Source organism: Lithobates pipiens, unplaced genomic scaffold (genome assembly GCF_037356315.1).
Source record: "Lithobates pipiens isolate NorthernLeopardFrog02 unplaced genomic scaffold, aLitPip1_a1.2 Scaffold_13, whole genome shotgun sequence".
Classification (NCBI taxonomy): domain Eukaryota; kingdom Metazoa; phylum Chordata; class Amphibia; order Anura; family Ranidae; genus Lithobates; species Lithobates pipiens.
In genome coordinates, this window is record NW_027507718.1 from 246684940 (window position 1) to 246699381 (window position 14442).

General features: G+C 50.8%; 1 protein-coding gene across 1 annotated transcript in view; it reads left to right on the forward strand.

Annotated features, from left to right (window-relative positions):
- Positions 1 to 14442, forward strand: part of GRSF1 (G-rich RNA sequence binding factor 1) — an 87703-nt gene that overhangs the window by 9725 nt on the left and 63536 nt on the right. Inside the window, exon 2 of the mRNA XM_077476463.1 lies at positions 13645 to 13795. Coding sequence (XP_077332589.1) covers positions 13645 to 13795 — 151 coding nt within the window. The remainder of the gene's footprint in view (positions 1 to 13644; positions 13796 to 14442) is intronic.

The following is a 14442-nucleotide window of genomic DNA, read 5'->3' on the forward strand; positions in this document are numbered from 1 at the left end:
GGTTCAGGATGGAATCAGTTTGCTCCGTGGTCGCTGCACTCCATCAGGGGGACTTCCTGGCGTCCCTGGATATCCAGGACGTTTACTTACATGTATCCATGTGCCTCAGAGGTTTCTGCGTTTTACAGTTGTGGAAGAGCACTACCAGTTTGTGACTCTCCCTTTTACCCTGGCATCAGCACGGTGTTGGCTCCAATTCTGGTGCTGTTAAGGCAATGTAGGATCACGGGTTACCTAGATGACCTACTTCTGAAAACAGCTTCCGCCTCAGAATTAAGGAAGGATGTAGCGATCACCATGCAGGGGAATGGTGGTTGCATCCGGCTGTATTCCGGCTCCTTTGCCCAAGGTGGGGCACATGAGATGTGAACCTCTTGGCTCAATTGAAAGGTGCAGAGGTTTGTGTCCAGGACAAGAGACCCCTGGGCGGACACGTCAGGCGCATTGGTGGCTCCGTAGGGGCATTATCGGCTGATTTATGCCCCCCCCCCCACTCAAACTTCCACCACGTCTGCTGCGCAGAGTGGAGGCCGAGGGGATTCCGGTGATTCAGATTGCCCCAGATTGGCCTTGGCATCCTTGGTACCCTGACCTAGTACGACTGGTGGCGGATTTTCCTTGGCGGCTGCCGATGCGAGAAGACCTTCTTTCGCAAGATCCGATACTTCATCCTGCTTTACAGTCGCTGGTTTTAACGGCATGGTAGTTGAGAAATGGGTACTAAGGGACAGAGGTCTGTCGGACTCTGTAATTTCCACTATGCCGAGGGAAGTAGTCTTCCACATACGATGATAAATCTTTTGAGAAGGTTTACACCTCAATGTGTGAGGAGATGGGGTGGCTTCCACGCACATACTCAGTTTCCAGGATCCTGGTGTTCTTGCCATGAGGAGTGGATCAGAAACTTGCCTTAAGTACCATCAAGGGACAGATATCGGCCTTGGCTGTCTTTTTCCCAATGTCCCTAGGTGACTCACTCATTGGTGAGTACTTATGTGGAAGGGGTTCGAAACGTAGTCCCCCCCCCCCCCCCCCCCCGGTTTGACCACCACTACCTCCGCGGGATCTGAAACTAGTGCTAGTGGCGCTTCAGAAACCGCCATTTGAAAACATTAGTAAGATTCCCTTAGCTCTTTCTCAGAAAGTGGTCTTTCTAGTAGCTATTACATCTGCCAGAAGGGTTTCTGTTTTGGCGGCCTTGTCATGCAAGTCTCCCTACCTGGTCATCCACAAGGATAAGGCGGTGCTACGTCCGCAGCCCTCCTTCCTTCCAAAGGTGGTTTCAGAATTTCATCTAAATGAGGACATTGTGTTACCATCCCTATGTCCTAAGCCGACACAGCCAAAAGAAATTGCCTTACACCCGTAGACCTCGGACCACGTCCAAGGAAGGTATCTGGCTCCTTTTCGGAAGTCAGACTCTTTGTTTGTCTTGGTGGCTGGTCCCAAAAGAGGTCTGATGGTCTGGTCGACCGCCATTTCTTGGTGGATCAGACAGGTCGTGGTTCAGGCCTATGCCCTAAAGCAGGGCTCGACAAAACCCCAGGTGCCAGGTCGCATTTGTGACTAGAATTTGCTTCCTGGCACCTGGGGCGACACAGCTGGGGTATCCTGTCTCAGTGTGGACCATGACCCCGCCGCGCGATCGCATCGGGCAGCGCAGGCCAGTAATTGAGGCCGCGGCTTTGCGGCCTTCTGAAGTCCTTCTGTAATCTGGCTCCATCTTGTGGTGGATGTTGATATTACAACACATCCAATGCTAATGAAGATCCAAAGCCCTGCCTGTTTTCACTGCCCACCCATCTCCTTCTCAAAGTGGAGAAGAGAAGTGATTGTGGGCATCATCTGGTGCATTTTACACCAGATGGTGAGTGTGGTGGCTGGTTTAAATAGCTTCTTATAGCCTCTCTTTTTTTTTTTTTTTTTTCTGTTAGCTTTTATTTTTATTTCTTTTTAAAAGTAAAAAAAACTGTTAATTTTTAATCAAGGGAAAACAAATTATTTTGTAATCTCCCTGCTTGGCCCATTTCACACGGGCTGTCTGATCAGGTTCGCCTGTCAGTTTTTCAGGCGGACCTGTTCGGACCCTTAGCAGGGATATGGCGGTAAATAAGCGGGAATATGGCGGAAATAAAAGCAGTCACATTCTTTAGTTAACCATCATTAAACACTTGGTGTCACATCAGAATATATAAATTACCTACACAAGTTAAATGCCTATATATAATGTTTGGTTCTAGTCGTCTTTCTGTGTTTAATTTAAGATTGGTTAATTTTTATATTGAAAATAAAGCTGGCTCCTAGATTCCAAACAAGTTTCTCAACCCCTGCCTTAAATGGTGCCCCCTTTTCTGTCACGGCTCATTCCACCAGGGCAATTGGAACCTCCTGGGCTTTCCGACATCAAGCGTCTGTTTCCCAGGTGTGTAAGGTGGCGACTTGGTCATCCGTTCACACTTTCACTAAATTCTACAAAGTTGACGTAAGTGCATCTTGGGATGCTTGCTTTTGGCTGCAAGGTTTTACAGGCGGCTGTGTAAGGTTGCAATTTATACTTTTTCAGTTACAAGTTTGTTGTGAACACATCTTTGATTCATAATTTTGCCGCAGGTTTTGATGGCGGCCGTTTAAGAGGGCAACTCCTCTGTTGAGGTGTCCCTTTTGTTGTGGGTGAAGTTATGTTTTGCTGTTTCCACCCCTCGTTTTTTGACACTGCTTGGGAACGTCCCTAAAGTCAAGAATTTAAAGGAGCTGTGTCCGTCAATGAACGAAACAGAAAATCCTTTTCTCTGAAGTTCATTGACGGGCACAGCACCCACCCCCTTCTATTTGTTTGTACTGCTTTTTGACGAACTGAGCTGCAGGAAGCAGGGTGGGGGGTTATAGCCAGAGGGGCCGCCCTCCTGGGTGGTGCTGTGCAGTTCTGCTGTTTTTTATATGTTCTGCCTCTCCTGAAGGTGGCGTGATAACCCTAAGGTCAAGAATTAAATGAGCTGTGTCCGTCGATGAACGTCGGAGAAAAGTATTTTTTGTTGAGTACAAAAATCCATTTTTTTTCCTCAGTTTAGGCCAATATGTATTCTACTAGAGCTGCAACTAACGATTATTTTCATAATCGATTAATCGGCTGATTATTTTTTCGATTAATCCGATAAAATCACGAAAAAAACGTAATGTTCAAATTTTTCGTTTATTTAAAAGTAATCATGAAAAAACTGAGTGTTACACTCAAACTGCAGAATAAAAAATGTTTAACATTAATGATGGGGCGCTATTCCTCCCGGGGACACCAATGATGGGGCACTATCCCTCCCACTGACACACATCTATCCCTCCCACTGACACACATCTATCCCTCCCACTGACGCCAATGACGGGTCGTTATTCCTCCCACGGACACCAATGACGGGGCTACAACCCCCCCCCCCCCACGGACACCAATGACGGGGCACTATTCCCCCCCACGGACACCAATGACGGGGCACTATTCCCCCCCCACGGACACCAATGACGGGGCACTATTCCCCCCCCACGGACACCAATGACGGGGCACTATTCCCCCCCCCACGGACACCAATGACGGGGCACTATTCCCCCCCCACGGACACCAATGACGGGGCACTATTCCCCCCCCACGGACACCAATGACGGGGCACTATTCCCCCCCCACGGACACCAATGACGGGGCACTATTCCCCCCCCACGGACACCAATGACGGGGCACTATTCCCCCCCCACGGACACCAATGACGGGGCACTATTCCCCCCCACGGACACCAATGACGGGGCACTATTCCCCCCCACGGACACCAATGACGGGGCACTATTCCCCCCCACGGACACCAATGACGGGGCACTATTCCCCCCCACGGACACCAATGACGGGGCACTATTCCCCCCCACGGACACCAATGACGGGGCACTATTCCCCCCCACGGACACCAATGACGGGGCACTATTCCCCCCCACGGACACCAATGACGGGGCACTATTCCCCCCCACGGACACCAATGACGGGGCACTATTCCCCCCCACGGACACCAATGACGGGGCACTATTCCCCCCCACGGACACCAATGACGGGGCACTATTCCCCCCCCACGGACACCAATGACGGGGCACTATTCCCCCCCACGGACACCAATGACGGGGCACTATTCCCCCCCACGGACACCAATGACGGGGCACTATTCCCCCCCACGGACACCAATGACGGGGCACTATTCCCCCCCACGGACACCAATGACGGGGCACTATTCCCCCCCACGGACACCAATGACGGGGCACTATTCCCCCCCACGGACACCAATGACGGGGCACTATTCCCCCCCACGGACACCAATGACGGGGCACTATTCCCCCCCACGGACACCAATGACGGGGCACTATTCCCCCCCACGGACACCAATGACGGGGCACTATTCCCCCCCACGGACACCAATGACGGGGCACTATTCCCCCCACGGACACCAATGACGGGGCACTATTCCCCCCCACGGACACCAATGACGGGGCACTATTCCCCCCCCACGGACACCAATGACGGGGCACTATTCCCCCCCCACGGACACCAATGACGGGGCACTATTCCCCCCCACGGACACCAATGACGGGGCACTATTCCCCCCCACGGACACCAATGACGGGGCACTATTCCCCCCCACGGACACCAATGACGGGGCACTATTCCCCCCCACGGACACCAATGACGGGGCACTGTCCCCCCCCCCCCCCACGGACACCAATGACGGGGCACTGTCCCCCCCCCCCCACGGACACCTATGACGGGGCACTATTCCCCCCCCCCCCCCCACGGACACCTATGACGGGGCACTATTCCCCCCCCCCCCCCCCCACGGACACCAATGACGGGGCACTATTCCCCCACCCCCCCCCACGGACACCAATGACGGGGCACTATTTCCCCCCCCCCCACGGACACCAATGACGGGGCACTATTCCCCCCCCCCCCACGGACACCAATGACGGGGCACTATTCCCCCCCCCCCACGGACACCAATGACGGGGCACTATTCCCCCCCCCACGGACACCAATGACGGGGCACTATTCCCCCCCCCCCACGGACACCAATGACGGGGCACTATTCCCCCCCCCCCCACGGACACCAATGACGGGGCACTATTCCCCCCCCCCCCCCACGGACACCAATGACGGGGCACTATTCCCCCCCCCCCCCCACGGACACCAATGACGGGGCACTATTCCCCCCCCCCCCCCCCCCCACGGACACCAATGACGGGGCACTATTCCCCCCCCCCCCCACGGACACCAATGACGGGGCACTATTCCCCCCCCCCCCCCCCCACGGACACCAATGACGGGGCACTATTACCCCCCCCCCCACGGACACCAATGACGGGGCACTATCCCCCCCCCCCCCACGGACACCAATGACGGGGCACTATCCCCCCCCCCCCCCCACGGACACCAATGACGGGGCACTATCCCCCCCCCCCCACGGACACCAATGACGGGGCACTATCCCCCCCCCCCCCACGGACACCAATGACAGGGCACTATTCCCCCCCCCCCCCACGGACACCAATGACAGGGCACTATTCCCCCCCCCCCCACGGACACCAATGACGGGGCACTATTCCCCCCCCCACGGACACCAATGACGGGGCACTATTCCCCCCCCCCCCACGGACACCAATGACGGGGCACTATTCCCCCCCCCCACGGACACCAATGACAGGGCACTATTCCCCCCCCCCCCCCCACGGACACCAATGACAGGGCACTATTCCCCCCCCCCCCCCACGGACACCAATGACGGGGCACTATTCCCCCCCCCACGGACACCAATGACGGGGCACTATTCCCCCCCCCCCCACGGACACCAATGACGGGGCACTATTCCCCCCCCCCCACGGACACCAATGACGGGGCACTATTCCCCCCCCCCCACGGACACCAATGACGGGGCACTATTCCCCCCCCCCCCCCCCCCCACGGACACCAATGACGGGGCACTATTCCCCCCCCCCCCCACGGACACCAATGACGGGGCACTATTCCCCCCCCCCCCCACGGACACCAATGACGGGGCACTATTCCCCCCCCCCCCCCCACGGACACCAATGACGGGGCACTATTCCCCCCCCCCCCCCCCACGGACACCAATGACGGGGCACTATTCCCCCCCCCCCCCCACGGACACCAATGACGGGGCACTATTACCCCCCCCCCACGGACACCAATGACGGGGCACTATCCCCCCTCCCCCCCACGGACACCAATGACGGGGCACTATTCCCCCCCCCCCCCCACGGACACCAATGACGGGGCACTATTCCCCCCCCCCCCCCACGGACACCAATGACGGGGCACTATTCCCCCCCCCCCCACGGACACCAATGACGGGGCACTATTCCCCCCCCCCACGGACACCAATGACGGGGCACTATTCCCCCCCCCCACGGACACCAATGACGGGGCACTATTCCCCCCCCCCCCACGGACACCAATGACGGGGCACTATTCCCCCCCCCCACGGACACCAATGACGGGGCACTATTCCCCCCCCCCCACGGACACCAATGACGGGGCACTATTCCCCCCCCCCACGGACACCAATGACGGGGCACTATTCCCCCCCCCCCCACGGACACCAATGACGGGGCACTATTCCCCCCCCCACGGACACCAATGACGGGGCACTATTCCCCCCCCCCACGGACACCAATGACGGGGCACTATTCCCCCCCCCCACGGACACCAATGACGGGGCACTATTCCCCCCCCCCCCCCCCACGGACACCAATGACGGGGCACTATTCCCCCCCCCCCCCCACGGACACCAATGACGGGGCACTATTCCCCCCCCCCACGGACACCAATGACGGGGCACTATTCCCCCCGCCCCCCCCCCCCCCCCCACGGACACACTTTCGGTTTCGGCACCAAAGTTTCCACTAATACAGTGATCACTGATTAAAAAATAAAAATTAAAAAATGCGAAACATCTAGAGTGATCAAATGTGTGCCTAACCAAAGTTTTTGTGTTTTACTATGAGGTGCTTTCACTAGGGGATGTGCTGGCTATTATTCCTTGCTTTGCAGAGAAACAAAGAGAAACAAAATTAAGCACAACCCCGCTGACAGGACAGAGCTTTGCTTTGTTTACATAGACAGAGTTGTGTTCTGTGTTCCTCCTCCCAGATCAGCTGGTTGGGGCAGACATCCATTGGCCAACACCCGCTGATCACATAATAGATACGTGATCTGGCACAGGAGAGCCACTTTGCCACCGTATAACATTGTTATGTGGTCAGCAAGTGGTTAAAATAAGAGTCCAGTCAAATCGTAACCACACTTAACCACTTCCCTCCCAGCGTATAGAAAAATGGCACATTATTATCATTATTCACGATTTATATAGCGCCAGCAGTTTACGCAATGCTTTACCATGTAGAGGGGGGACAGCACAATTATAGTACAATACAGAAGGGGCAGGAGGGCTCTGCTCATAGAGCTTACATTCTAAAGGGAGGGGATGGTGGTCCAAAAGGTAATAGATGTGGAGTATGATTTGATGGGGTTGTTAGGTGGGTGTGGGATAGGCTTCCCTGAATAAGTGAGTTTTCAGGGATCTCGTAAAGGTGGACAGGTTAGGGGCTGATCGGATATATGGGGCCAGGGAATACCAGAGGATGGGAGAGGCTCTGGAGAAGACCTGAAGACGAGCATGGGAGCAGGAGGTGCTGGGAGTAGCGGAGGGGACGATTTGGGTGATATCTGCAGAAGAAGTTGGTGATGTAGATGGGGGCAATGTTGTGGATGGCCTTGTACATTGTGGTTTGCATTTTATACGGTGGGGTAGGGATTAGCAGAGAGGGGCAGCAGTCACGGATCGTTTAGTGAGGTGTATTAGTCTAGCAGCAGCATTCATAATAGACCAAAGGGGGATAGCCTGCTTAAAGGTAGGCATTAAGGAGAAAGTTGCAGTAGTCAAGGCGGGAAATAATCAAGGAGTGAATAAGTTGCTTTGTGGTGTCATTAAGCAGGAAGGGTTCGACATCTGGAGATGTTGCGGAGGTAAAGGCGGCAGGTTAAGGATGTCATATGAGGTCCTTCAGAATAAGTCGCTTGGGCACACCACATCTCCGATCACGGTAAAAAGCCTATGACCTATCGGAAGTGCTGGTATCGGCATTCCTCTGTTCACGCTGACAGTGCGTGAGTAGAGGAGAGCCGATAAGCGGCTTTCCTGATGGGGGATCTGCACTGATAATTGATGCATTTATTATAAGTGCCGCCCCATCAGTGCTCATAAAGGCTACTCATCTGTGCTGCATATTAGTGCCTCCTCATCAGTGCCCATCAGAGCATATCAGTATAGAGAAAAATGACTCATTAACCACTTGCCGACCGCCGCACGACGATATACGTCGGCAGAATGGCACGGGCAGGCATATTGGCGTATATATAAGTCCATGCCTGCCCGCGGGTGGGGGGCCCGATCGGGCCCCCCCCCGGTGCCTGCGGCGGTCGGCATTCGTTCGGGAGAGATCAGGGATGAGGGGACGGCCATTCATTCATGGCCACCCCCTCGCGATCGCTCTCGACGAATGGAAATCCCCCGTGACATCACTTCCTCTCCTGTAATGTAAACACAGGAGAGGAAGTGATGTATTCTCTCCTCCGTGTCGGTATTTTCCGTTCCGACACGGAGGAGAGCGGATCGGTGAGTTGCACCAACACTCTACACACACAGTAGAACATGCCAGGCACACTCACACCCCCCCTTTACCCCCCGATCACCCCCCCAATTACCCCTGCCCCCCAGTCACAGTGACACCAATGTCATTTTTTTATTTATTTTTTTTTTTTTTGCATTGGTGTCATTTGTGACTGTAATAACTGTTAGGGCAGTTAGAGTTAGCCCCCTTTAGTTCTAATGTACCCCCCTAACCCCCCCAATAAAGGTTTAACCCCGTGATCACCCCCCGTCGCCAGTGTCACTAAGGCTGGGTTCACATTGCAGCGGTTTATGAGAACGAATGTGATTCGCACCGCACTGCAGTGCAAATCACATCCGATCTCTGTGCGATTCGAGTTCAGCCATTCGCCGCACCCGCCGCACCCGCCACACCCGCCGCACCCGCCGCAAATTCGCACGGGACCCTTTTTTTGGCCCGCAGCAGAATCGGATCGCATGGGTGTTCACACCATGCGATCCGAGTTTGCAGATCGCACTGCGATATGCGAACTGATCTGGGGGTGTCAGTAACATTTCACTGACACTCCCAGCAGTTCGCATAGGGCAGTGTGAACTGCCGCCGGGAGGCATGCGATGCGGGAACCCGCCGCGGATTCGCGGCGTTTCCGCATCGCTCCAGTGTGAACCCAGCCTAATAAGCGATCATTTTTCTGATCGCCGTATTAGTGTCACAGGTGACGCTAGTTAGGCAGGTAGGTATTTAGGTTCGCCGCAGCTTTTTATAGCGCCAGGGACCCCCATATACTACCGCATAAAGCCCCCTGATTGCCCCCTAGTTAACCCTTTCACCAGTGATCACCATATAACTGTTACAGGTGACGCTGGTTGGTTAGTTATTTTTTTATAGTTTCAGGGCACCCGCCATTTATTACCTAATAAAGGTTTAACCCCCTGATCACCCGGCGGGTGTCATTTGTGACTAATAACTGTTAGGGCAGTTAGGGTTAGCCCCCTTTAGTTCTAAGGTACCCCCCTAACCCCCCCAATAAAGGTTTAACCCCGTGATCACCCCCCGTCGCCAGTGTCACTAAGGCTGGGTTCAGATTGCAGCGGTTTGAGAACGGATGTGATTCGCACCGCACTGCAGTGCAAATCACATCCGATCTCTGTGCGATTCGAGTTCAGCCATTCGCCGCACCCGCCACACCCGCCGCAAATTCGCACGGGACCCTTTTTTTGGCCCGCAGCAGAATCGGATCGCATGGGTGTTCACACCATGCGATCCGAGTTTTCAGATCGCACTGCGATATGCGAACTGATCTGGGGGTGTCAGTAACATTTCACTGACACTCCCAGCAGTTCGCATAGGGCAGTGTGAACTGCCGCCGGGAGGCATGCGATGCGGGAACCCGCCGCGCATTCGTGGCGTTCCCGCATCGCTCCAGTGTGAACCCAGCCTAATAAGCGATCGTTTTTCTGATCGCTGTATTAGTGTCACAGGTGACGCTAGTTAGGCAAGTAGGTATTTAGGTTCGCCGCAGCTTTTTATAGCGCCAGGGACCCCCATATACTACCGCATAAAGCCCCCTGATTGCCCCCTAGTTAACCCTTTCACCAGTGATCACCATATAACTGTTACAGGTGACGCTGGTTGGTTAGTTATTTTTTTATAGTTTCAGGGCACCCGCCATTTATTACCTAGTCTCACTAGTGTACCCCTAAATTTAGGGGTGTCTACTTTCCAAAATGGGGTCATTTGGGGGGGGTTTGTGCCATCTTGGCATTTTATGGCCTTCAAAACTGTAACGCCCTTAGAAAGCCTGAAGGCGGTGCTTGGTTTTCGGGGCCCCGTACGCGGCTAGGCTCCCAAAAAGTCCCACATATGTGGTATCCCCGTACTCAGGAGAAGCAGCAGAATTTATTTTGGGGTGTCATTTCACATATGCCCATGGCATGCGTGAGCAATATATCATTTAGTGACAACTTTGTGAAAAAAAAAAAAAAAAAAAAAAGTTTGTAATTTTCCCGCAACTTGTGGCAAAATATAAAATATTCCATGGACTCAACATGCCTCTCAGCAAATAGCTTGGGGTGTCTACTTTCTAAAATGGGGTCATTTGTGGGGGTTTTGTGCCATCTTGGCATTTTATGGCCTTCAAAACTGTAATAGGTAGTGAGGAGTGAAGTCAAATATTTACGCCCTTAGAAAGCCTGAAGGCGGTGCTTGGTTTTCGGGGCCCCGTACGCGGCTAGGCTCCCAAAAAGTCCCACATATGTGGTATCCCCGTACTCAGGAGAAGCAGCAGAATTTATTTTGGGGTGTCATTTCACATATGCCCATGGCATGTGTGAGCAATATATCATTTAGTGACAACTTTGTGAAAAAAAAAAAAAAAAAAAAAAAGTTTGTAATTTTCCCGCAACTTGTGGCAAAATATAAAATATTCCATGAACTCAACATGCCTCTCAGCAAATAGCTTGGGGTGTCTACTTTCTAAAATGGGGTCATTTGTGGGGGTTTTGTGCCATCTTGGCATTTTATGGCCTTCAAAACTGTAATAGGTAGTGAGAAGTGAACTCAAAAATTTACGCCCTTAGAAAGCCTGAAGGCGGTGCTTGGTTTTCGGGGCCCCGTACGCGGCTAGGCTCCCAAAAAGTCCCACATATGTGGTATCCCCGTACTCAGGAGAAGCAGCAGAATTTATTTTGGGGTGTCATTTCACATACGCCCATAGCATGTGTGAGCAATATATCATTTAGTGACAACTTTGTGTAAAAAAAAAAAAAAAATTTTTTTTTTGTCATTATTCAATCGCTTGAGGCAAAAAAATAAAATATTCAATGGGCTCAACATGCCTCTTATCAATTTCCTTAGGGTGTCTACTTTCCAAAATGGGGTCATTTGGGGGGGTTTTGTACTGCCCTGCCATTTTAGCACCTCAAGAAATGAGATAGGCAGTCGTAAACTAAAAGCTGCGTAAATTCCAGAAAACGTACCTTAGTTTGTAGATGTGACAACTTTTGCGCAAACCAATAAATATACAATTATTGACTTTTTTTTTACCAAAGACATGTGGCTGAATACATTTTGGCCTAAATGTATGACTAAAATTGAGTTTATTGGATTTTTCTAATAACAAAAAGTAGAAAATATCATTTTTTTTCAAAATTTGCGGTCTTTTTACGTTTATATCGCAAAAAATAAAAATCGCAGAGGCAATCAAATACCATCAAAAGAAAGCTCTATTTGTGGGAAGAAAAGGACGCAAATTTTGTTTGGGTACAACATTGCATGACCGCGCAATTACCAGTTAAAGCAGCGCAGTGCCAAAGTGTAAAAAGACCTCTGGTCATTTACCAGCAAAATGGTCCGGTCTTAAAGTGGTTAACAAAGAAAATTTTGTTTATTTCCAAGTTTTTGGTCTTTTTTTTCGTTTTGTTTAGCAAAAAATAAACCCAGCTGTGATTACCACTAAAAGAGAGCTCTGTCTCCAAAAAATTATAAAAATTTAGTTTGGATACAGCAGTGCATGACCGCCGCAATTGTCATTCAAAATGTGACCGCGCTGAAAATTTGCCTGGGCAGGTATTGGGTTTAAGTGCCCGGTATTGAAGTGGTCCCATTCTAAACCTATTCTACCCTGTAAAAAAAAATTAAATGTCAGTGCTGAAGGGACTCCAGTCTAGTCACATGGTCTCCCAGCAGCTGGCTTCAGTGAAGAAGAGAGATCACTGGCAACATCTGCAGAGCCTGGGTGGTGACGTCACCTGTAGGCTATGGGGCATCTGTCTACTGTCCCTCCTTTACACTGAAACCAGCGCTGGGAGCCGATCCTGTGACTGGAATGGAGTGCTCTGAGTGGGCAAGTATAGACATCTTTCCTGTACAGAGTAATTAGAATGGGTTGGGAGTTTGTCTAAGTGTAGATAGGATTTGATTGGACTTGTATTTTAAACTCCATGACATAGTGCCTCCTGGGATGTCCATGTCACACATCCTAGTAGATGCTTTTACTAGCAGACACATGCACGTTGTGGGAGTCCTCGTGTGTGCGTATGTCGCAGGTTTTGAGAATTTTCTATGCCTGTGAAAGATTGTGTCGCAGGTCTCTGCTGGGTCCTGAAAACCTGTGGCACATCTGTGCACACGCAAGATATATAAAGATCACAATGGGGTCTGGGACATATTTGGGGGGGGGGGGGGGGGCTAAAGTTTCTCCTAAAGTGGAGCCATACTCCCCTTCTCTCCAGCTCTGCTGTGTCCCAGATCTCCCTGCTGGCCAATGTCATCTTCAGTCAGGTTGGCTTTCAGATAACCAAAAATTGGTATTTTCATTGGCTCCACAGAGATGACATATGCATGGGAGTTCATTCATTTTGGCATTGCTGAAATTTGTACACTGAGCTGCGCTTGCACTACAGGACATACAGGCAGGTAATGGAACTTTAATACAGGCAAGACATAGTGTGTCTCTTCTGCATTAGAAATCCTGTCTGTTTGCCAGATGTTTTTCTCTTGGTTCAAGTTCCACTTTACATTTGCCTTTTCAGGAAAAATGAAAATATTAACTTACTCCAAATATCCTGGCCATATGTCTGAACCCTGCTGCACATAGCGGTCCAGATATTGGTTACTGAGGTTTACATTTAACCTTCTGTCAAACAGTCAAAATGGCGTATGTTTTTTTTGGATCAGTGTAGTGGTCATTTATAAGTGACAATAACACAATTAGAATAAAACTTCTGTTTTGAGACTTTGCCAACAGGTTGTTATGCCAATATTGGGCCTTTACCCATCCAGACTAGATGTGCTTCTCCACGTTTTTTTTATTTTTTTATTTTATTATGTATGTGTTTTAAATCCTTTTAGAAACAAGATTAGGAAATATTCCTCACGTCATTAAATTATCTAGAGAAAATATTCTTTCTAATCAATCTGACCTTTTTCTCTTGCTAGGTTTTTGGTGCATCGAGTGCAGTTGATGATTATCCTCCCTTACCAGACTATGATCCACATGCTGTAACTGGAGACCCAAAGATGTTCATTGTGCGTGCTAGAGGGCTACCTTGGTCTTGCACTGCAGAGGATGTGCTTCATTTTTTTTCTGGTATGTTTTTTCCAATATATTCTTCTGTTGGATGATGATGCACTAGAAATGAGCTTGGATGTCCTCTGAACTCATCTCTATCCAGACATCAAAATCGTGTTTTTTTTTTGCTCCAGTCATCTCTGAGTCATTTCCCACACCTTGGCACACACAAAACAAAGGGCCAGAATGCTGGTCATGTAAGTGCTCTTGTATGAACACATGCCCATATTTAGTCAATGTTATTTACTTTTATTTCCTATCTGCAGTGATATCAACTACATTTATTTTTCTGGTCCCATTTTTATACAAATAAAAAATAAGTACCCTTTTCTTACATTTTTTTTTTTTCTATGCATATTTCTTTTTTTTTTTTTCGTAATGTTTTTAAACGATACACCATTTTATGCCTAAGCCTATTTTTGACATTTTGTTGCTTAAAAGTAAAAATTCGTATTTCTCTCATGTTCACTGACTGACACAACAGCTCCTTTACTTAGACCATCAGGTTGTTACACCACCTTCAGGAGAGGACTAGGCAGAACATGTTAAGGTGTACAAAAACAGAACTTTCTAGTTTCGCCAAAGGGGCGGTCCCTTCAGTAACAACCCCCCCCAGCATGCATACTGCAGCCTGTATATATATTTTTTTTCTCTTACTACTGAAG